The sequence below is a fragment of the Pyrus communis genome, chromosome 7 (genome assembly GCF_041283825.1).
Source record: "Pyrus communis isolate YQ-2024b chromosome 7, ASM4128382v1, whole genome shotgun sequence".
Taxonomy (NCBI): domain Eukaryota; kingdom Viridiplantae; phylum Streptophyta; class Magnoliopsida; order Rosales; family Rosaceae; genus Pyrus; species Pyrus communis.
Window position 1 is genome coordinate 20,274,728 of NC_142571.1, and position 24,562 is coordinate 20,299,289.

General features: G+C 38.9%; 3 protein-coding genes and 1 pseudogene across 7 annotated transcripts; 1 reads left to right on the forward strand and 3 right to left on the reverse strand.

Annotated features, from left to right (window-relative positions):
* The first annotated feature begins 3,565 nt into the window (after positions 1–3,565).
* Positions 3,566–6,563, forward strand: LOC137733636 (phosphatidylinositol 4-kinase gamma 4). Its single transcript, XM_068472772.2, has 3 exons — positions 3,566–3,832; positions 3,977–5,623; positions 5,839–6,563. The coding sequence occupies exons 2-3, from the start codon at positions 4,250–4,252 to the stop codon at positions 6,223–6,225; spliced, it is 1,761 nt and encodes a 586-aa protein (XP_068328873.2). The 5' UTR covers positions 3,566–3,832; positions 3,977–4,249; the 3' UTR covers positions 6,226–6,563.
* A 1,431-nt stretch (positions 6,564–7,994) lies between these two features.
* Positions 7,995–13,243, reverse strand: LOC137734353 (uncharacterized; annotated as a pseudogene). Its single transcript, XR_015964009.1, has 6 exons — positions 10,925–13,243; positions 9,875–10,497; positions 9,419–9,628; positions 8,887–9,074; positions 8,757–8,846; positions 7,995–8,610 (listed from the first exon to the last, which is right to left on the reverse strand). The product of XR_015964009.1 is annotated as an uncharacterized LOC137734353 (transcript).
* A 2,660-nt stretch (positions 13,244–15,903) lies between these two features.
* On the reverse strand, positions 15,904–19,399 carry LOC137734065 (E3 ubiquitin-protein ligase SINAT3). 3 transcript variants are annotated; one of them, XM_068473328.2, is made up of 4 exons: positions 18,857–19,304; positions 17,436–17,822; positions 16,669–16,999; positions 15,904–16,152 (listed from the first exon to the last, which is right to left on the reverse strand). In XM_068473328.2, exons 1-4 carry the CDS (start codon positions 19,055–19,057, stop codon positions 16,136–16,138), a joined length of 936 nt encoding a protein of 311 aa, XP_068329429.2. In that variant the 5' UTR covers positions 19,058–19,304; the 3' UTR covers positions 15,904–16,135. The 3 variants fall into 3 exon arrangements, with proteins under 3 accessions (XP_068329429.2, XP_068329428.2, XP_068329427.2); XM_068473327.2 differs by having other exon boundaries at positions 16,636–16,999; positions 18,857–19,295; XM_068473326.2 differs by lacking the exon at positions 15,904–16,152 and having other exon boundaries at positions 16,460–16,999; positions 18,857–19,399.
* A 2,026-nt stretch (positions 19,400–21,425) lies between these two features.
* Positions 21,426–24,147, reverse strand: LOC137735008 (UV-stimulated scaffold protein A homolog). Of its 2 annotated transcripts, none has more exons than XM_068474360.2 (2): positions 23,806–24,147; positions 21,426–23,430 (listed from the first exon to the last, which is right to left on the reverse strand). In XM_068474360.2, exons 1-2 carry the CDS (start codon positions 23,983–23,985, stop codon positions 21,673–21,675), a joined length of 1,938 nt encoding a protein of 645 aa, XP_068330461.2. In that variant the 5' UTR covers positions 23,986–24,147; the 3' UTR covers positions 21,426–21,672. The 2 variants fall into 2 exon arrangements, with proteins under 2 accessions (XP_068330461.2, XP_088552600.1); XM_088696474.1 differs by having other exon boundaries at positions 23,774–24,106.
* Between the last annotated feature and the right edge of the window lie 415 nt (positions 24,148–24,562).

The following is a 24,562-nucleotide window of genomic DNA, read 5'->3' on the forward strand; positions in this document are numbered from 1 at the left end:
AGGCCTGAAACCTGGCTTGAAAGATGACTGTTGTACATAATTTCACCTTTTGAAAATTCAGTGAATCAATTTTATCACTCAGAACATTGACACCCAAACTTTAGTTACACAAATTTTAAGAGACATATTTGCGATTCCAAATTCCATTTGGGAGAATTGAAGTATGCTTCCTCTTGACAAAAACAAACCTTGAGTTTGGGAATGGTGAATTCATATGGTAATGGGTCACTAATGTCACAAGGAAAATTATTTTAAATGGAGCCTCTTTGAGGCGGGAAATTTGGAAGGAAAAAAAATAGTAATGAGGGAGGAAAGCTGAAATACATTTAAGAAAAATTATTATATATTTGAAAGGAAATTTGAGATTGGGCCTTTCTGAGGAGAATGCCTTGGGTGCATCAGTTGCACTTGGATTGGGGTGTGTGAGAGGGGGTGGCAACCAAGGTGGGGTAGGTCACGGGCTTTAAGATTAGGGAATGAGGTATTAGGGGGACTAGGATTCTCTCCTGATCTGCCAGATTAATCCATTCCGACCATCCAAACATCGTGCAGCCAGTAGTCGACAAGAAGCAGCTAGTACCCTCTCCCTTCCACTCGTGCTTCTCCATCCCCTCTCTTCCCATATCTCAAACTCAAACCCCATAAACTCAACCCCTCCAATAACTAAAGAAAAGCTACCCAAGAAAGGCAATAAGGAAGAGAAACCGGATCATACAGCGGATACAAGATTTATCGGCTAGCCATGAGAGCCAAGAAAAGCACCGTACCTCTAAAGCTTCAATTACGAAGAGAGAGAAAAAGAAGAGAAGAAGATGACATAAGGATGGGCTACTACTGCGTTTCTCGTGAAAAAAATCAAAAAGTGAAATAAATTGATTCATGGCCGCTAGGTCTAATGCCAACGGTCAAGATTCTTCATCCTGAGGATCCGAAGAGAATCTAATTCCGTATTGGGGTTTTATTGTGTCTGTTTCTATAGAGACACGTGGTCGATCTCTAAACAATCATTTTGTGAAATTCTCTTGTTTCTATTTATTTATATTAATCTAATATGTAATATAAATTTTTTTGAAATCCCTCCAAATCGAGGGACCCATGCCGTCACACTCTCTATCTATAGGAAAGGGCAACCTTGACTAAATGGCTCTTCCTTTCTATAAGTAGTTGATTGCTCTGGTGATTTAGATTTTCTTTTTTCTTTTTTTTTTTGAACTTACTGCATCTTGAGTCTAAACCATCACCCATCTTCTTATTAAAATTATGGTAGTAATATTGCTTATTAAAGAGCTCGTGAGTCATGGAAGAGTAAATTGGTGAGTTAAGATCATGATAAGTTAAACATAAGCTCCTTTTAATGTAAGAGAGCAGAATTGATATACTAAACCACCTCCTTTTATGAAGCAACTTAGAAGTAACTAAGAACATATATTCTACGTATGATTTAGATACCAAATAACTTGGGAGTTGGGTTGCTTTCTATTCTTTATATTTTGATGAGAAAACTGTGACCAACAAGAGTAAAGGCGTTGGCCACTAAAAAGAGTACGGTAGTTGCATGTGCTCATTTAGCTGACACGAGCTCGACTACCGTTTGTTTACAAACTGACTGTATCAAACAAGATACGTGTGTGTATTATTTTTCAACTAACGGCCCCAATGGGAAGTTATTTTGAACGGAACGAACAATGAGCCTCAAAGATTTCAAAAGTGCTTTACATGTGGCATTGTGGGCGGCAAACTCTCTTTCACATTGAACAAGTTAACTCAGTCAATTTTTACAGAAGAGAAGATGCTTATGGATGGCATTGTGTTAGCTTTGAGAGGATCAATGCTCAAGTTGCATTGTAAATTATTATGATGTGGCAGAAGTCACATCAGCAATTGGGAACATAGAGGATTGTTTTGAGAATAAAAGGCTAAATTGAAAGAAATGCATGTTCTATAAAAGATTGTAAACAGGTAAAAGATAAGGACACTCAACTCACAACATAAAAAGACTTTAAAACTCTGCAACCTACGTTTTTCAAATTTCTTTTATAATTCCAACACCTTTGCAATTGTATTTATGTTTAAAGCATGACAAGTACTGACAATGGGTCCACGTCGAAAAATCTTTGGAATAAAAACTTATACATGTCTTCATTTCATTAGCACGGTATGCCGCCTTGGCAGTGTACACGTGCTATGTTAGTCATTCTCGTTTATTTCTCTCATCACATAACTGGGTGTAAAAGAAATATACATCAACAGAAAGGTAATCCATCGATGTGAGAATACTTAGATGAGAAATTAAGAGGGTAATCATAAAGTCTTGAGATAACGTGATAAGAGAGATAGAGAAATGAAAATGACAATTTTTTTAATGTAATTTAGGAGTATTCTTCTTAGACTATTTCCTATCACGTGACTCTTGACTAAACATAAGCAAGATAGCGTGTAACTCATTTTACCCAATCCCAAATTCTTTCCAAAATTTCACTCATACCAATTAAGTCCTGATTGCAAAGTCCAAAATGATAATTATACTTGATCCACCCAACTAATGCTATGGAGACTAACTAAGTAAATTATGTGATGTGTTACTAATAAGAAATAAGTACATTAATTAATATTTAAGTAGTAATTCAATCATCAACGACTACGTCATACGATTTACAAATTTAGTTTAAATAATTAATCTCCCTAGTATTACTCTTCTCAAAAATTATTATCATAACTTTTTAGTCAAACGCAAAGTTGTTTTATATATATAATCAAATACGAATAAATACATTAACAACAACGGTGAGAGTACTGAAAAGCCAAATTGGTTCAAAATCATCCCACTAATACAAGGTATGTTCTCGAAAGACAAACGCAGCCACCGCATGTTCAGCTTTGTTGCAACTGCAAGGAGCAAAACCAAACGCCACGATTTGTAAATAGGAAGCAAGGACCCTAATGTCATGGATGATCTCTTGATTCTCTTCTACTGACATCACCTTACCAGTCACTAACATGATCTCTAAAGCTATTTATTATTCTAATTCTCTAAAAACTTTCGGGTAAAAAAATAAAAAAACTCAATTCTTTTCCCAAATAATTGCAAGTCATGGATTGGTGGCCTCTCCTCAGTCAGTGCTAGCCAGCGGGGGGATTAGGTCATCCAAATTTTTATTTTCTATTGTTTCTGGTACAATAGGGCAACTTTGTATTTCAAATTTCAAATAATGTGGCAATAGGACCCTACCAATCACTAAATGTTTGAATTTGCAATCTCACTTTCTTAAATTCAAGTTGAACAAAAATGAAAATTGAATTCGACGGTCTTGGTCTTCTACGTACCTATTTTTATTTTATATAATTTTTAAATTTTTTATTGTAAAATCAAATAAATTGAAAAAAATAAATGATCAAAATTAATAAAAATATATGAAAGACAAAAATGAGTGTGAATAGATTTTTTTTTTTTTACCCGGTCGTTTATGGTTATTTCCAAACAAACGCATAACTCATTCACGGACTAATCAGGCGTAATACACGTGGCATTCCCTAATTGGGCAAGCCACGCAACTGAAGGGGATTTGAACTTGGTGAGCACTGCAACCATCTGTCGTGTCGTACTGCTTCTGCGAACATTCCCAGGGCACTTTGATAAAGTAACTATTCGTCGTCAAAATCCAACACCTCAACCCTCCACTCCTCCCATCTCACAGGCTGCTGCACGCGTCTTCCTTCCCTTTCCTCTCTCCCATTTTCCCTCGGTTTTACAAACCCTAGCTGCTACACGACCTATCGCCAATCGAGCTGAATTCTTCTCGGTCACTCCCTGCTTTCCGGTTCTTCCTTCTTGGTAAGAATCGTGATCCATCTTTGTTGTTGATTTGCCCCTTTTTTTATTGGTATTTGGTTGGGTCCGATTTCTGGGGGTTTTGTTTTGCCGATTGGTTTGTGGGTTGTTGGATTTTTACTTGGGATTTGTAATTTTGGTTTGCAGGTGATGGATTTATAGGGGTTGGATCCGTGGGTACTTTTTCCCTTTCCGTTTGGAGGGGAGGAGGGTATTCAAGTTTGTTCCTTTTGCTGTATGGTTTGTGAGAATTGAATCTAGGGTTTGTTTAATCATCTGGGTATCAATCGGGTGGTCAATTTAGGGTTAGATATGGCTGCATTCTTGTAAATATGTGTATAGTTTTCCTAGGGTTTGAAAGTTCTGCATTGATTTGAAGAGCATTTTGACTTTGTTGGAAAATTTAGAATTAAGAGCATAATGTCGTCGGCCGGTATTGCTGTTCTTACTCCGGTTCACAGTGAGCCCCCGTTTCCCCAATCGTGTATGTCTTCGGATGAATCGATATTGCTAAGTCTCTCTGTGTTTGGGTCAACTACTCCTCTGTGTGTTTTGGGATCGGACTCTATTGAATCAGTGAAGCTTAGGATACAAACCTATAAAGGGTTTGTTGCTAAGAAGCAAAAGTTAGTTTGTGGAGGTAGAGAGCTGGCTAGGAGCAATTCCATACTCCGGGAATACGGGATTACTGATGGGAATATTCTACATTTGGTCCTTAGGCTTTCTGACCTTCAAGAGATCAATGTCCGAACGACTTGCGGGAAAGAGTTTACCTTCCGTGTGGAACGTGGTCAAGATGTTGGATATGTGAAGCAAAAGATTGCAAAGAAGAGTAAAGAGTTTGTTGATCTAGAAGAACAAGAAGTTGTATATGATGGAAAACTACTTGAAGATCAGAGACTTATTGATGACATATGTAAACATAATGATGCTGTCTTACATCTGTTGGTCCGGAAGTCTGCAAAAGTTAGGGCCAGACCAGTTGAGAAGAACTTTGAATTGTCAGTTGTGGCGTCACAGTTGGATGATGGGAAAAATTATGAAGTTGGTGGAGATAATGTGAAGCGACAATATGATGCTGGTCAGCATGACTTTAAGAGAGATTATGAAGTTGTGCCGAGAAAACCTCCTGACAAGGGATTTTTGTTGGAGCCTGTCATTGTTAACCCCAAGATTGAATTACCTTCGCAGATTTGGGATATGGTTGATGGCACGTCTGACGGACTAGATAGTGGGAGTCATCCAATCAGGTCCATGGAGGGTACAGGAGGAGCGTACTTTATGCTAGACTCGTCAGGTCAAAAGTATGTATCTGTTTTTAAGCCGATTGATGAGGAGCCTATGGCTCAAAACAATCCGAGGGGGCTGCCATTGTCATTGGATGGTGAAGGATTGAAAAAGGGAACAAGAGTTGGAGAAGGAGCATTTAGGGAAGTGGCAGCTTACCTCTTGGATCATCCAATGGGTGGATATCGCATGCCCTGTGGCAATGCAAAGGGCTTTGCTGGGGTCCCCCCTACATTTATTGTCAAGTGCTTCCACAAAGTGTTCAACCATCCTGGGGATGCAACTGTTAAGATCGGGTCCTTGCAGAAGTTCATGGAGAATAGTGGAAGTTGCGAAGACATGGGCCCTGCTGCTTTCCCAACTGAGGAAGTGCATAAGATTTCTGTTTTAGATATCAGATTGGCAAATGCGGACAGGCATGCTGGAAACATTTTGCTGGGCAAAGAGGGTGAAGATGGCCAGACTGTGCTGATTCCAATTGATCATGGCTACTGCTTACCTGAAACAGTAAGTACATTCACTGCAACTTTTATTAACTGGCAGTGATTTGTCTTTGTTGTCATTGTTGTTATTGTGTTTGGAGTTTCTTTTCTCGTTTTCATGAACTTTGTCGCATCTTATATTCATCAGCACATTGCCATGATATTATCTCGGAGATTTATTTTCATTTTGTTTTCTGATATTGTAATACTAATTTCTTGTGTATTGTCTTGTTCCCGCAGTTTGAAGACATTACATTTGACTGGTTGTATTGGCCACAAGCACGCAAGCCTTATGCTGACGAGGTCATTGATTACATCAAATCACTGGATGCAGAAGAAGATATTGCCATTTTGAAGTTCCATGGATGGGACATGCCCCGCAAATGTGCTCGCACACTTCGCATTTCAACGATGCTGTTGAAGAAAGGGGCAGAGAGACAGTTCACTCCCTTTGCTATAGGAAACATAATGTGCAGAAAAACCCTGAACAAGGAATCCATCATTGAGGAGATAGTGCAAGAAGCAGAGGATTCTGTGCTCCCGGATTCAAGTGAAGATGCTTTTCTTGAGACGGTGTCCCAAATTATGGACCGTCGCCTTGATGAGATTGCAAGATCACTTTCGTAATGGGACGCTGAATCATGTGGAGAACATAGGTATATAAAGTGTGTATATGACCATGTGACTAGCGTACATATGTTTGCCCATACACCTTCAATTTCGTATTATCGACCACACTTCCTTTCGTATTCGTGCTTTTCATTACAGACCAAAATCCAGTTTCGTTTGTGGTTCGTTTCGTGACAATCTCTAATCCGTTTGTAACAGCACTGAAGTTTGTGTTGAAGACAGAGATTTCACTTGTTAGGTTTGGGATGTTTTTTTGTTTCATATGAGATGACACAAGTATTTTATATTTTGATAAATGTTTAAGAATAAGATAGGAAAATGGCAACTTGTTGGCATTGGGTTTTTATTTTTTTAATAAATAAATTTTGTAGAAAAGGATAACACGAGACTTGCTCATCGTTAACAGTCGCATGCGAGGAGGTGGTTGATACAATAGAACTATTTCGGTTTTAATGAGTTAAATGAGCCCTATGATTTTGTTGGAAGTCTACATGTCGATGCGGAAAATCTACAATCCAATGCTATAGTGAAACGTATCACATATGCTCATCACTTTCATCTACTCCATTAAAACTTCGGTGCACTTAACACTGTAAGTTGAATTCTGAGAAACTCGAAAATAACCCTATAAGTTGAATTCTGAGTACTGGTTTGGTACTGAAGTGTTTTTAAAAAAAGCGAGTATCAAAAAAAGCTGGGAGCTTTTTTGCGTTTTGGTAAACTTTCAACTTCATCTTTTTTTCACAGTTTTGGATGAAAAGCCAAAAGCTAGTTTTGAAAAATCAACTATTTTTGCTTCCACAGCTTCTGCGCAAACCTAATTTGCAAGAGGCGCTGTGTCATTTAATGAAACTTTCAAATATCCAAAATGGCCTTAAACAATTAAATAAAGTACACATAATACCAACTAGAAGACGTCGCCGACTTCAATTGGGAGATCGTCCTCGTTGACTCTACCACAGCGCCGTTCACTCCTAGCTTCAACAATCACCGTTATTGACCTTGGATTCTATACCCTACGCCATCGTTTCTATCTCTGTCCTTTCACCCATCTCTTGTTCATCCTCTCTCACTCCCACGCCGACAAAATCACACCAAGAAACTCCACCATCTTTTCTGGCGATAACCAGACTTCAGATTCGGTTTTGGCATTACAGACTTGCCCAGATTTCTCATATTGCACTGCTTACAGGAGACTGATCTTCGTATTTCTGCAAATTAGGAGAGCCCAGATTGCCTAGACGGAGAAATGAGGAAGAAAAATGCAGTGAGACAGGTGAGAGAGATTGAGGAACAACCCATCAAAGACGGCATAGTCACGGCATTGGCGCCTTTGGAATCCATGGAGATGAAAATAAAAAAGAAGAAGATGGAGCAAAAAAAATAAAAACTGAGAAAATTGGGGTGGTGGGGGAGACTTCTAGAGAGATTTTTTTTATTTTTGGAAAAGTCTAGTCGATGCAGATGGAGAAAATACAGGAAGAAGACTTTAGAGAGAGTATTAATAAATAAAATTATTATTCTTTATTTTTTGTCAAATATAAATAAAATTATTCTTATTTTACCTTTAATATCATACTCATTTTTGTCATTTAACATAGTCACAACAGTTTTATATAAAAGTTTACCAAACACCCTTACACTTAAAGCATTTTTATAAAAAAAAAAAGTTTATCAAACACTCAACTACTTTATTCTACCGTTGTTTATTCTTACACCACAGCAAAATCAATTTTTTTAAAAAGCACAGCAATACCAAACTAGCCTTGAGAAACCCGAAAATAAGCCGCTGCTTTTTTCCGACTTGTTAACTTAAGCTGGAATTACAGTAAGATAAAAGGGCCAAACACAATGAGGTTGGATATTTATTCACAAATCAACACAGAATATAGGAATTAATGTTTTAAGGAACCAGCTCCGTTGCTGCAAGTGACCAGATCCGCGCCCGCATCAGTCGATGCTGTGGAAGGCCCTCCTGAGTCAAAGATAAGAGCTTTTGCACCTCTGCAATAGAGACACTCCGGGTCGGGATTGAGAGCTAGCTGAACTAAAACGTCCAGTCTTTGGGTGAGAAGAAGGGGCAACATGTACATTTTACTAGTGCAACTTCTGCTCCGGTATAAGAATGGGCGAAACGGTGAATTGGGTAAAAGGTAACCTGAAAGGTAATTGCTTGGCACCAAGTCATGGAGCTCCGGCTACTTGTACAGAGTTTGTCAGGCGTTTGTGCGTGCATCCAGAGGAAGAATGTGGACTTGTGGAGTTTGACATTACCATGAACTTCTTTCATGGTTGAGTACTGTTGTCCCTCGGAATATGTATATGATGAAACATCACCTTTCTTTCTTGCTGGGCTTCTTCAGCATTTTTTTTGATCTTTTTCTGCAATCAAAGATATAGAGATGTAAGAAAATGTTCATACTCACAAAATAAAATGCAATGATATAAAATAGCACGAATCAATGCTTTGGTGTTCCGTGCTTGTTAAGTATTGCATGGAAACAACTCCATCAGAATGAAGGACTTACTTCTTAGCGGGCTTGCCACTGAAACCAATTGCACTTTTCATTGTTTGTGTTGGTCTTTTTCTGCCATCAAGACAGCCAGGATACAAAAATGTGACCACTTCAAAACAGAATACAAGGAAATCGTGCAAATACACCCTTTATCAACGAGCTTATATCCATAGAGCGCTCCCGCATGATCCTATCATGGTAGATTTTGCTCCCAATCTCACTGATCTGTTCCTCTACTTCTTCCAAAGTTTGGTCCACATTGAGCGGAAGCTCTCCTTTCCTAATGACAATTACACCGAAGCCATTTGTTTTGGCTTCCTGAAAAACATCCTGGAGAGAACATAAGTGGACATTCAGATAAATAGGTCACCCACCTCAACAGATCAATAAAAATTAGACTGAACAATTGAAAGGGTACAATTGAACATATGAAAACTATAGAGCATTAGATCTCAAATCTCTTGACTTAAATGAAAAAACATTACAAGTACTGTTAACTGAGTGATATTGAAAACACAAATCGCCGTTCCACCTAAGTTGGCCTCTCTTGAGAGAAGATAATTTGCTAAGACTATGAAGTATTAATTGCAGGGAAATTTCCAATAGCTGCAACTGAAGAATGATGATCTACCTGAAACATTACATTCAGAACTGAAAACAAATTAATTCTTTACCTTAGGTTGCTGGGCAACAACAAAGGCATGGCCATTCCCAAGTGTTTCCATTTGAGGCTGGATGATATAACCAAGATTTTTGCCATCATTACTGCCCTCGAAAGCAATCACATGGTATGGCTTTGGTTCCAATTCAAGATCCGCGGCCATCTCCAATGAATAAAATCCAATCCTTTGTTCTTCATTATCAACTGTGTACAGCTCAATGCACTGGAAAATACAAGAGAATTAACTATTGGTTGAGTATCGGTAAAAATATCTATATAAAGCTTAGAATCAAGGCGGACAAATATATTGGGAATAAGGATTAGAGGTTTGAAACTCAGGACCTCCTGGAACTTAAATATAGTGTGTTAGACAACAACTTCCAGAAGATGAAACTATCAGGGAATGAACTAACAGCATAAATCAAGCTTAAAAAAATTGCAGAAAACTCGAAGTGCATATCTAGCTGACCAGCACATAAGGAAGATCTAACCACCACAAGTAATCTTCTTTCTTATCTTCTGCATATTCACGGTACTTGCTCACAACAGCTTGTGGCCCAAGCAATTCCATCTCTCTCTTAAGCTTACTGAGTTTCTTTCCATGAATTCCTTACTTTTTTCAGGCATTCTGTCCGTCAGATCAGCAGCTTCCTGTATTTCTTTTTCAGTGATCCATCGATCCCTTCCCCATGTCCCTCATAGTGGATTTAATTTCTGGGTCTGTCTCCGCGTTGTAGGATTCCAAAAACCCCTGAGACCATTTTTTTGTGTGTTGCCAATACTCCTTTCCTGATTTTTTTCCAGCTCTAACAGAACCACCACTCCCTTCTATAATTGTCTTTGAACTTCTAATATCCTTCTTATTTGGGTCGTTGTTTATGGGAGTGGCAGCAATATTCTCATGGGATTGGGATCCTGTTGAGTTTTGAAGAAAGTTCTGCTCGTCTTTATTCACCGAAATCCCATCATTCTCAGCAAAAATTGCCTTCCGCTGCTCTTGGAAATAATTCAAGAATTCGGGACTCTTTTCTAATGGGGGACCTTTCCCGCGGGGTATAATTTTCTCTGGTGGATCATAGATGCTGATACCGTCTACAAGGAAAGCAAAATATTAGTCCAAGCATAATATGTGTATTCAAGAAAAAATCACATATTTAATCTTCTCATTAGTTGGCAGGATTTAAACCTAAAAGCTACCATGACTACAGCCCTCCATTTTCATGTCCAAGAGAAAGATTATATTAACAAAAAATTGGCCTGACAAGCGGTCAATGAATCTAGTTATGTAAGGAACCGGTTTAGCTAACAAATACAGAGAGAAGAGTAAATTATCATCAGAAAACCTATGAGGCGGATCAAACTGGTTGCAGTAAAAACTTGAAACATCTCACCATGGTTAGAATGCTATACAATTAAATGACCCCTTTCTGAATTCTTAAAATTTCAAAATCAAAACCAAAGCATCTATATCTTCCTCAATGCTGAAAACTAGAGCAATAGGTATGAGTCAAAATATTACCTGCACCATAAGTGAGGTTTTCAATGTTCGAATGGAGTAACTCATGCAGTTTCGTCAGCTTTGTATTCTCTTTCTCAACTTTCTTCTCAAGACCCTTAAAAAATGCATCCTTATCTTCAGCATCCATCATATGAAACGGATCCCGTCCTGCCAACTCATTGTCTCGGACTTGAAGGACAATTTCCCTAAGACTATCATCTTTCATCCATTCAAGTTCACTGTCATCTTCTTCGTTAGATCCAAGCTGTGTCATGTCCGAACTCATAATTGACTCTTGATCTGCTTTTCCTCTTGAAACCATGTAATTATCTCTAAAACCAACTCCAATCTTCTTAGCTATAGGTTCAAATTCATTAAAGTTTTCTTCGATCCACTTCTCATATTTAACAGATGGTTCTATCATTGAATCACTGTTACTACTTTCATGATCTAAAGAAACCTGTTGCTTTTGATCATCGTCCATGAAGTGTCTTTTCTTGGTTTCATCAGGTTTATCACTCTTTATACCTTCAAACTTGTCATCCTTCAGATCATAATCTTCAAAAGCATTTTCGGTAGATGGAGGATCTGATGTTTCATTTGGAACCACAGAACCTAAATCATTGTTGACCACGAACGCTCCCTGGCTTCCATTGTTACCAAAGTCTTTAGCACTTTGTAGCCTTCCAAGAACATCACTTCTAGGGACAGGTTCAAAACGGGGCTCTCCATTTAGCTTTGTTTTGTCATCTTTTTTAGAAAGATACTCCCTAGCTTCTTTCACCGACCTTATGACCCTTGGTTTTACTTGCAGGGAACCCTTGCTGGACTTTCTGGACTCCCTAAAAGGAGCATTGTCTGGTAAGTGTAAATTCTGTTCAGAGTCTGTTACATCCTGGTTAGTGCTTTCCCGATCATCTGAAACTTCTATATTCGAAATACTAAAAGCTTGATTATTCCCATCCTCAACAACGTCTGACTTTTTACTAGAAGAAGTATCATCACTATCCTCACTTTGCCTGAAATCTCAATTTACAAGGTTGGGTAGAATATTTTCTTGCTCGTCTCCATGCCGTTTGACAGCGTCTGTTTCATCCGAAATTTCATTTACAGTTTCATCTGAAATTTCATCATTCAGAGTCTGAAAATTGTTTCTGTCCCCATCCCTGCTATGAATTTCTCGCGCTTGCCTGGCCATATTTCTTATACTTATTTCCTGAACTGTATCATCAAAATCTGTATACTCAGCAGTGGTCATGGAACTTGGAGAAACTTGTAGAGCCGGGTTACCATTTGACGATTTTCCTCTCCCAATAACTTTCATAAGTTCAAAGCTGCTTGAACAACTTCCACACTGCTCGGTTCTAACATCTCTTTCTCCTTTCTTGCTTTGATCTTTCTCCTCATCATTTCCTTCTCCAATTCCGAGTACCGCTCTTCGTTATTTCCAAAAGTGAATAACTTCTTCAATGCCCACAACGCAATGAAACCATACAACACCAATCTCCCAACTCGAGATAGCTTTGGTATCAACTCCGATCCAAGAGTAAAACCCTGAATCTCCTTCACAAGACCCTCACCCTCATTACCGAACTTGGCTATGGAACTATTCCTCTGAATCCCATTGTTCCCTCTTTCCATCTCTCTAGCTAAACTCTCCGCCTGCAAAATTTTCAAGTTCACCTCCGCCTAGCCCTCCAGTTCCCCTCGCTCAACTCGGCTTCTCCTCAAGATTTCATCCTCATTAACCGAAACCGCTTTCACACTACCATCAGAATCTTGCACAACAGTGAAAATATGACCCGAACCAATGCCCCAGTACTCAGTATCCCTCCTAGATTGCTCCATCCAACTCTCCAATTTACTCAACAAAACCGAATCACCAAGACGTTTCGAATTCGATTCTTCTGCATCACCCGTTTCAGCAACACTATCATCAACAACCCCATTACCAAATTTACTCTCTTTCACACTATCATCAGAAATCAAATTACTACACTGACTCTCAGAATCAACAACATTACTACTCAAAAACTGAAATTCAGAACTTGGGTTTAAAGGAATGGAATTCTGGTTCACTTTTTGGCCGTCAGTGAGCTTCTTCCTCAGCAAGTTTCTGCGGCTGGTGGGCCCACCGAACTGCTCGAAAGCTCGAAATTTTCTCCTGCTACAGGAGAGTAAATAGATGGAAAATGATGGGGTTCTGTAGAGATCGAAGGTGGGAATGTTGTATCGAAATTAGGTCTTCTTGTTTGGAGAATTGGCGGGAAATTTGGAAGGGAAAGGTGAAGAAAGAGAGGGAAACTCCATGGATGAAGATTGAGAGGTTACATAAAGCGATGGGATTCAGAACTTTGGCGGAGATTTTGGAGAGGTTTTTCGGCGTCTCGTCACACGTCGTTCGGGAAGGAGAACGACATGTAACATGTGTCGTTTAATTAGAGATTTCAAAAGCTTTATAGCAAGTTTTTTGTGAACAAATATGATGTTTACTATACCTTTTATACACTCTACACATTAATATGCCATATGTGGAGTAGTAGTAGTTAAGTACTTACATATAATATAACGGGAATAATATTGTATCAGTATTTTAAGTTTATCATTTACCATTATGCTTTTACATAATGATTAGTTTGAAATACCGCCACAATGACATCTCGTTGCATGTAAGTTTCTCTCGTGAAATTTATGCATATACCACTCACAATGCAAAAAGGTCAAATTTTCCTGCCCACATGGACAACTAACGATGACGAAATACATGTGACGGATTGCCAATAAAGTATAAACATTCTCCCTGGTTACTGGTGTAAATTTTGTGGTCTTATCTTACAGCTTAAACTCCACACCTAGGGCTAGCAACCATGGCCTCAACTCTGATATTCTCCCTCCTCATTTGATCACCATACCTCCGTCGTCCATGTCTTCTCCTGAGACACCAGTCCAAGGTTTCGAGGCACGTCTCACTCACCACGACTCTCCTCAATCTCCGCTCTACAACCCCAAGGCCACACCTGCTAGCCGCATCAAATCAGCTCCCCGCATTTCCATCAGCGTGCCGATCGATAGAGACCATGGAGAAGTGATTGATAGAGACGATGGAGGCTACATCATGAGGTACAAAGTTGGCACAACAAGAGTCGACACCTTTGGGATTTTTCGACACGGCCAGCGATTTAATTTGGTTTCAGTGTAAGCCTTGTGAAAAATGCTACGAAAAAGGCATACCACTACTTGATCCGGCAAACACAGACATTGCCAGGGAGACCATGATGCTTGAACATGATGGATTAAGTGGTAACATTAACTAATGTCGAAACAGTACCATCATCCACCACGAGTTGTGGGACTTAGCAGAGAGCCTTGTTCACTTGTCTGTCAGATTTCGTACCCCCACCTCTCGTATTGCATTTCATCCGAAAATAATGGTACCTACAACAACAGCAACGTGAAATTTGGTCTTTACTATCCTAAGCTTAGACTGCATTAGCATCGATGGCGCAATGCTAAATGTTTCGAGTTCAGTTTTTAATATGACCGCAGGTGGAGATGGAGGTGTTTTCGTGGACTCGGCAACAACTTATACCATATGCTTGCATTTGAAGCTTTTGGTGAGCTGGAGAAGGTAATCGTGAATGCCTTATCCGATTTCCATAGTTTGTTACGACGATAGCCGGTTTCAAGTGGATAAAACGCCGGATATTGTGTTTCATTTCACGGGACTTTCCGGTGACTGCGGATAACGCTTGGGCTATGAATTCTCAAGGACAATGCTGCCTGGTTCCAACAGCGGATGAAGTTTGGCCCTTCGTGGCAGATCTTTGCTACTTCCACAAATGGTTCCCAAATCTTGACACTTGTCAACTAGAGGGAGTACTCGGCAAACCTGGCCTGATACGGTACAGCGCAATCTACTCCGATGCCTTCGCTTCAACATCATCATCTGCCGATCAGGTGACGATCACAGATTGATCCGGTGGGAGAAAGAGAAGCTATTGACATTTGATCCAATCGAACGATGTTTGAGTCATGAGATCATGGATAATAACATGGGGATTAGATCCTTTGTTGCAACCATGCAACTACTGCCCATCAACGACCACGATGATGCCAACAACCGTGGCTGCAAGATCGAGTGGTCGTTTTGTTTGTGATCCAATTGAAGGATGGAGATTTGAAGACTTTTGTATCATGTGTATGCGTTGGCTCTTCTCTCCAATCAATGGAAAAGATGGAGCAGGCTCTTCTATTTACTACGTGAACGTTGACCCCTTTTTAACACATTATATTGGGGGTGGGAATTGGGCTATGACATCCAATTGGCGGTCATAATTTGGTGTCGCACTCGCTATTCAGGAAAACTAAATCTGAAATCTCTTCCTCATAAGCAAAGAGAAATGTGAGCCTAATCTCTTCCTTACAAGACAAATCTGAAATCTGAAATCTCTTCCTTACAAGACAAATCGAAATTTGGAAAGACATTAAGTTTGAATATCATTAAAGCTGTGACCTAATCTGAATTGTTTATGATCTATTTATATTTCAGGCCTAGTGTTTTCCAGCAAAAAGAAACAAATTCCAACCTCACACAGATGTACATATATTTTCAAGTTCTTTTTTCTCGTTTCTCTCAACCTCTCATGGAAAAAGAAGCACATAGAGTCATCAAAATGGCAAGGAAAACACTCTCGGAATAGAGGGAGTCCCCAGCCAACCCAGTCCGATCCACTACTGTACAGCGACACCATCTGATGATCATGAGACGATCAACCTATGTCAACTGCACTGAACAAAAGCTACTGCTGATGAAACATACGGTATTTGAGCTTCGAGATCGTTTGCCATCAAAGACTGCAATGGCAACCCCAAAGGATGCAACATTGAGTGCTGGAGAGACTTAAACATTATGTATCTTATCCCCACTTTTGCCCCCGACTCATAGCAAACATGATGGTTGAAAGTGAAACGATGACTCCTCACTGATCTACTTGTTTAGGTTTCATCTGACTCAACGTTGAGCTTTGTATATCAAATAAAGTCAAGTAATTCCAAGACAAGTAAAGGAGTAATTTTCCTGTTGAGTATTTGTAGATCATAGGATAAAAGCTTATGGTTTTTCTATCATTGACATTGATACATACCTACCAAGTATATAAACTGATACCCCAAGCTCTAGCTGTCTCACCAACTGCTTATCAGTCAGTTTGAACTGCAATCGTACATGGTACTTCACAAACTTTCGCCCCCTGAAACGTAGAAAAAATTATAAGCCTAAGGGACATAACGGATTGTTTCATCACTTAGGAACTAAAGTGAAAGCTGTCAAGGTTCTAATCATCATAAGTTTCCCTTCGTTTTACCTTAACAAGCTATACCCTAGGATACACCAGTCTGTCTCACCCCCTTCCTTATCTCTCCATTTAAACAACAACGGTGTGAGCCGTGCTTGGACTATAATGCCATTGAGCAAAGTTCAATTGGTTTTTGAGAAATTATGGACAGCTGTCATGATTGTTAATCTAATACTAATATCAAACTCTAACCAAGACTCCATCAAGACAACAGTTTCGTGTTTCAGCTTTAAGAGGATAACTGGAAGCTTAACAGACTAAGTACAAAGCCTCCAGCATTGAAACGTTATAATCCAATAAAAGAATCCTTAAAAGGTTAATTCACTAATAACATTAAGATAATGTTTAGCACACAAATGAGGGAAAGAGATATCCAACCAGGCTAGCTACAGAGAGGTATGCAGGTCCCACCTTCTGGGTTCTGCTGTTCCTCCCATATTCGTCCTGTGACCCGCAGCTTCAGCTCTTTCCTATCCCCGCCAGAGAAGAAAAGTGCCATGTTGCGCTGTATTATGAGGCCATCATGGCTGTCTCTAACCTTCTTGTGGCTATCCCTTATGCTTCTTGGGTTGCCCTCCCAAATCAGCTTTCGGCCATTTCCTCCAACCTCCAAGCTGTAGCTGTAGTTCCGAGCTTCTGCTTCATCGCCCATGAACCGGAGAAATGCCATGTAAACAGGAGCCATACCAAGCTGGAAGGCTTCAAAATGTAGACAGAAATACTGACCAAAACAGTGGAAGACCTATCAAGGATGAAAAATAAGACAATTAGTTTGCTACCATAACAAAAACCAAAGCATACATCTTCAATCTGCTATATAGTCACAGTTGATCCTTCTCAAGTATTGCTATCAAAGGTCCCATGATTCCTATCGTCCCATATTAACTGGGAAAGTTAAACCAATCAACTAAATCATGCACTTTTAATTGGGATAGTTAAACTAATCGATTAAGTATTTATATTCTAATTGCGAAAGTTAAACCAAACAAAGTCTTATTTTCAATGGCTTATGATGCAATTCCAGTATTAACTTCACCTATCGCCCCAATAGTGAAACTGATGGTTTCTTGATTTATGCAACCTCTGCCTACTAATATCTAGCGTGAGGAGAGCAAACTAAGCAATTTTCATTCAGCCACAAGTTTTATACAAAGAGGGAGAAACATGTATGTACTTACAGTTAACATCCACGTGGCATTTTCTACTTCACGAGGATTAGACTTTACATAACGATGATTAAAAGTGCATCCGGAATGCATGTCCACCTTGTGATCATCCCGGAGATGAGAAACAAGGAATGGAATATCCCCAACAGTGGAGCAGTCTGATCCAGCATATGGACAGTTGTATGGTCTGAAGTTACAGACAGCCTCGTGTTTGAGTTTACTATAATAGGGAAATATCTCTGGGCACCCAAGAGAGCAATACTTGCAGGGCAGTTCAAGAGATTCAGCAACCTTCTCCAGTGCTAGACACCTTATGTCACCAAGCTCCTGTCTACAAGTTGGGCACCGGTTATGCACCCTTGCTTTACAGGTGGAACAAAGGGTATGCCCATTGTGACACTGCAGAAACAAATAGTTTAGATTTATAAGCCATAAAGGTCAACTAATCCTAGATGAATTTTTCAAGCAGCTACATATTATTAAAAGAATCCCCATGCTTAGCCATCCCAAATAAATTTAAGGATAGCGATTCATTGAGTATCCCTTGATTCCAATAAGCTCCAGAGTAGGTGGGGTAGGTCTACTCATCCGAACTATGCCACATAAACATCAAAACATGTCAACACCCTAACACTTAAAATGAAAGCCCGTGCGATGCATTACACCCCCAGCATAAAGTTCTGTGACTATAGCCTCTACAGCCATGAGAGATGTAAGAGTATGTGTGTGAGGCAGAGTAAAGTGCTCTAACAAAACAACCAATAAACTTCTGTCCTAAACCCTATTAATGAATAAATAGCATGGATCGGTGCACCCAATTTCAAGCATGATAGCTTTACACACATAAAATTTCTGCCCTAAACCCTATTAATGAATAAATAGGATGAACTCGGTGTACCCAATTTCAAGCACGATAGCTTTACGCAGATAAAGCACCCAAAGCATCTCTATCAATTGGTGGTAGTGTTACCGCTCCCCACCTGTCAGCCTGCTTCACCTTACAAACTAACTGATAAATATGTCCACACAAGCATATTCACCAACCCCAGGAAGTATCACGTCGACAAAATATTTTGAACGAAATCTGATTCTGTTCTTTAGTATCCCCTGTTACTAGGAACTCCGGAAAAGCACTTATAAGTGAAGCAAGTTTCAAAATCTTACTAGCCAAACTAGAATTATTTTCGATTGTTGTTTGCCTAAAAATATAACAAGGATTATTTTTTCTTTATAACAAAATTCAGAAACTGAATATTATCTTTCACCTTCTAAATAATAGAATCCAATAAACCTACCAACCAAAACCCAGAAACACAATCACCCCTTAAAATTAAATCCCACAAAAATTCAAAATCTTCAAAAAACAAAACAGGCAAAACAAAGATCAAAAGAAAAAAGGAAACCAATTGAGGAAATTGCAAGAAAGGGCGAACCTGATGGATTGGAGGGTACATTGAATTGGTGCAAACAGGGCATTCAAGAAGCTCGTGGACGCTGGTGGTGCCGGGAATGTTATTGCCGGTGTTGCTGTGCGCCTTCGGAACTGAAAGAAACTGGTGAATCGGACGGCTATGGATCTCGTCATCGTCAATCAAATCCAAAGACGCAAGACTTTCAATGATGTCTGATTCCATTCTTCAATGGAGACAAAAAAAATAAAAAACCAGCAACAATTTGGAAACCCAAAATTAAAAAAATCAAAATTTGGGAAAAAAGATGAAATCTTTCGATTCTTTGACTGATGGGTATGATTCCCCAATACACAATTATACAAAATTGAATAAAAAACTGGAAGGGTAAAAAAAAAAGGAAAATCCTGGATTGCAATGGGCGTAATAAGAAACCCAAAAATTTTATTTTATTTTTTCCACAAAAAGGTGTGCTTCTTCTTCTTCGTTGGTTTTACAGATAGAGAGACAAGAGATGGGTCACAGTCCAGATGACATCAGCCGTCTGATTAAGATCAAACGGCTATCACGTGTCCGTTTTCAGTTAAGGGTTTTTGAGTAGCGGTTTGATATGACTGGTAGGTTAATAGAATTACCGAGGGGATTTAATAGTAGGGTAGGTTAATTTAGGGAACTTAATTTTTAACTTTTCTGATTTGGTAATTAGCTGTTGTCAATGTGGAATTATGGGTTTTGTTTTAAGTTTTAACTGAATTATTTTTTGTATGAGTGGTAAAAAACCATTAGCAAAATTGTTGTTTTTATGATTCGAATTGAACCTGTAATCTTTCGAAGAACACAAAAAAATAACTTTTATGTAACGTCAAAACTCAATCACCATCAAGCGAGAAGCCCCTGATTAGGGCCGGCCTTTTTAATAGAAGACCAGGGAGACAACGGGATCAATCTCCGGTTTATGTGGTGCACATTATTGTGCTCTATTTTATTTGAATTTTTTGGCCGACTGTGGGTCCTATTTTATCCTTACAAAAGTTGCACACTTGTTTGTGCTATTGGGCATAATTTTTTATATAAAACTTTTTATATATGGATGTTATGATGGCAGTTTTGGTAACACATTGTTTTGTGATTAATTTGGAAGCATGAGTTGATTATGGCTTGTAGATTGATACCTTGTTGAATAAGGAATGTGGACTTTTTCACAATTTTATAATAACTTGGAAATGATGTTTAAATGCAGCTCTATTGAATTTATCATGTCAGGTATAAATACAGATATAAGTGTACTATGAACATAGAAAATACAAGCAAATAATGTGAAAATAACACCCAAAATACTAACCAATCATGCCAGCCAATTAGCTACTACAACCCTCAAACAAGTGAAAAATAAAATCGAAAGGTTCATCGAACCAAAAGCAAGAATGGTCAATGTGAAAAGTATAACGAGCAAAGCAACGAGTAACATCATTGGCTTAATAACGAACATGAAGAGCATACCAAGTAAAGCAATGGACAACGCCATGTGGTTTAGCAACCAACTTCAGTGATCTCCGACAACAAAACTTTCAAATATCCAACATGAACAAAAGAATCACACCTCCAATGGTGCTCACAACACAAATATGTTGTAAACTTATATCCAACAATTCAAGGTTGAGTTGGATCCTACTTTAAACCATGGATACTCATTAGTTATAAAATCGATTGAAGCAATTATGTAATTTTCTTTTTGTTTAAGAGATCCAACGTATCTTGCACGGTGACACACACACACACAACTTGGTGACAATTTTGTTTGCCAATGATATGTTCGTATTATTGCATAAATTAAGAGTTAGTGCTGCAAAGGTGACTTGAACGTTTCTGAATTCATGGTCACATGCTTGTAAGCCGTTTTTATCTCATTCATGAAGTAATCAGATCAAACTTATCAATTGGAAATTATTTAACTAAAAGAATCTTCACTTTCTGTATTGCTTGACATGTTTGTTGTCAGACTGAGAATCTTAACTAAACATCATACATAATTTACCTAATTAACGGTTAATACATAGTCTGACAACATAACATTTCAAATTACTTAATCAAGCGAAAATCGAGACATGATTTTCATGGGAGAAGACAAATATATCAAAGTTTAAAAAATAAATAAATAACAAAGGCGTAAAAAGATGACTTGACCTCAACGTTACTACCATTTTGTTTTGTGCCGCCATAACAAGTAACTATCCAAAAAGTAGGTGAAGCCGAATATTCTGTACCTTCTGTTTGGTTATGATTCATTGATTCTTGTCGGCAGACAGCATAACCAAACTGGAACAAGCCACACTTTACACATGCTTGTATAGTTGTATTAGCTGTTATTGTTTTTGATATGCAGCAGCAACCACGGGAAGCTGCTACACCTTTTCATCGACAACAACTTGTATAACACGGCCGTCACGTGCCAGTAATACAAGGACACGTAAAGAGAAATTACGATATCTTTTTGTATTATTAGCATGTGACGCCACCGTGACAGTATGCCCGTGCAGCCGTGCTATACAAGTCATCCTGTCCATTTATAACAGACCACAACAGATATTACACATGAAATAAAATCAAACTTCTTATTTACTAACCTCCCTTTTATGCATACATTTTGAAAAAATTCAAATCCGAAAATTAACATATGTTACAAAACCGGCCGAAAGACAGCTTCCCTAATCATTCACTAATTACGGAAGTTCTTAATTGCTTAAGTCAAGAAAATGTACGTAACAATTTACAAAAAGCAGGTAAATCAATCAGTAACAATCCTCTTAATAAGCCAAGAAGCAGAGAAATAGGGCGACCATTTACCACTGATTCGGGAAGGCTTCTCGGTAATTTGCATCCTCGCCCAATGTAAGTTGTCTTACAGTTGCAGCACTTGCTCGTGTATTCAAAATCCTCCGAGCTAATCTATCTTTTGGTGTCTCTTTCTTCTGCAGCATGGAGGCAAGGGTTTTCTTTTTGTTTCTGAATGACGGGTTCCTACTAGTACTTGGCTCCCAATCTTCTCCAATAAATGCAGATTTAGAAGTTGAAGCGATTGCAGAATCTCGTAAAACCGCTTCATTGTGTTCTCTTATTTTGGCAAGCTTAGCACGCTTCAGTGCCTTTTTATCTATTTCTCTCTTCCTTGCCAACTCTTTATCTTTCTCACGAACATTCTGCACGGCTTGTTTCGTTAACTGCTCTACTAAATCGGTCCCTAAATCAGGAGCCTTCTCATCTTTTGGAGGGTTCTGATTCAGTGGCTTTCCCTCATCATCTCTGGGAATAACAGGTCCATGAAATGGGCAAATTCTCAAGTCTCTTCTTGGACAAACTTTTCCATTGCTTAATGGTGCTCGGCATGGCTGAATTTCAACCTGCTTTTCTTTGTACACAGTAGCCTGAAGATTTAATTCCGCAATCTTTTCTGCTGGAATAACTGCATCCTGATCCACCCTGCCCCAATGACTTTCAAGCTCCAACCCCCGATGGTTAGCCAATACATCCATCTTTGAACCCCAACTGGCCAAATGATTGCTCCAGTTCACCTCAGGAGCTTCAGCCAGAAGCTTACTTCTCAGAGGGTCTGAATTGCTTCCCCCACCTTCATGACTGCGCCCCTTATTGGCATCGCTCTCCTTATCATGGCATTTAGGAATGCTACCTTGCACCTCCTTGGATGTTGATGTCACAGCAAGACCTCCAGTTCTGTTATTGGGAAGACTAAAATTCCCACCCTCAGTTGTTTCGATCTTGCCTTCCTCCCAAAAATCTTCTTCCTCATGCTTGGCAATGTTTGAAAGATTGCATCCCGATTCTTCACACTTCTTCTTCACTGATTGAATATTATTCCGGATATCGATGAACTCCTTCAAATACGAATCCCTGGATCTGTTATCAGTCAGTTCAACTTTTACAAGAACAAGGATCCATTCTTGCACTGCAGTCAAATGCTTTACCAATATCTTGTAAAGCTCCCGCAGGGCATCAAAAACCACTTTGTTTTCACTATTCTCATGAAGCTTTTCTCCTTCTTCCAATGCTTGTAAGCGCAACTGCCGGAACTCATAAGAATGAAACTCTTCCATATCTTCCTCATCTAATGGACAAAACGGAACACCTTCCTCTTTAGGGCGTACAATTTCTAAACACTCCCCAATCTCATCAACAGTAGATTGAATTTCTTCCTTAATTGACGCAAAATTCTTTTCCAAAATCTCAAACTTTTTCAACAAGATCTTTTTCGTCTTCCTCTCCCTTTCCCTTCTCTCCTGTTGAAGCCGAGTCGCAGTTTCCTGTAGATTTGGGAACTGATACTTAAGGGTGTTCTTAAGGTAATCAAACCCTAACCTAATCTGCTTATAGTGAACCCCAAACGAAGAATTCCACTTCTCCAAAAACTCTATCGCCTTCTTACGCAAAGCAGTCGCAACATTTGCCGGAGGTGGGAGTGACGAATGTATTCTAAATCCGACACTTAAAGTCAATAACTGATCCAAATTTTCCACAACAAGGGTTCGAAATAGCTTTGATCTCATAAAAAGCTCATCAATGATAAGAAGTGTGAGGTAGCGCACCTGCAAAATTTATATATTTCATCAAAAACTTCTCTCCCATAATTCAACTGATAGTACCAATCTGAAACCCTAAACTTTTAACACCCACCCAAACAAACAGAGATTAAACAACAATTTCTAACCAAATTGAACAGCTTACTATCCAATGTTTTACCATTATATCCTATAATTTCAGAAAAATGAAAAGGATACGTAATTTAACTAGATGTTGATTGGTAAATCGAATTTTCCCTTTCAAAATTTCTCGGCAACCAAACACAAGCTAGAAAATAAACCCTAGAAAAATACACTACAAACTACAAACAGCAACGGAGAAATTAAATATAAGGATTCGAATTTTTACAGAAGAAAGAGAGTTTCTATGCACGAAAGGACCTGAGAGTGTTCGCGCTTCATAAGATCCATGAGAATACGAGCGGCGAGTCGGAGCTCCGAATCGGAGTATCGGACAACCGACTTGATGGCCTTGAGGAGGCGTGGGTCGACATCCGGTTCGGTCGAGATCGTCGCCGTCTCTATCAAAACCCTAACCTTCCCTCCTTCCTCTTCTTCCATTGTTTCTCAATTCAACCACGCAGAGATTGGAAGCTTCTTTGAATTTTCAAAATTCGAGGATAATATATAGTTTGTGGATTTGGGTATTTTACGCGCTGAGCAAGAAAGGGTAAAATGTCACAATCCGAAGTTAAGAGGGGCACGATATATATATGAGACTTTGCAATTTAGAGACCCTCCAAATTTTTTTAAATTATTTTGTTGGATAGCATGTTTTAGAAATTTGCAAATCCGAAAGCCCGCTTATCCCAGCTCAAACCCAACTTGTATTTGGGCCATTTTAATGAAGATATTTTCTTCGACCCAAAAGAATCTAAGGCCCATCTTAAATCAAAAGAATGTGATTTTAATTTAAGGATTTTTTTAGTAAAAAAGGCTTCAGGAGTTTGAATCTTAATCAAAAGAATTCAAACGATTTTATTTTATGGTTAGGCAAAATTCAATATCAAACCAGCCCAACTACAATAGCTGACTGAGTTTTCAATTTTTCCCCTGACAATTTTTGGCCTAGTTCGTTTTCTTTTCCATTAGTTCTGTGACGTCGCACAACTAACTTGTATATAAAGTGTGATCCTTT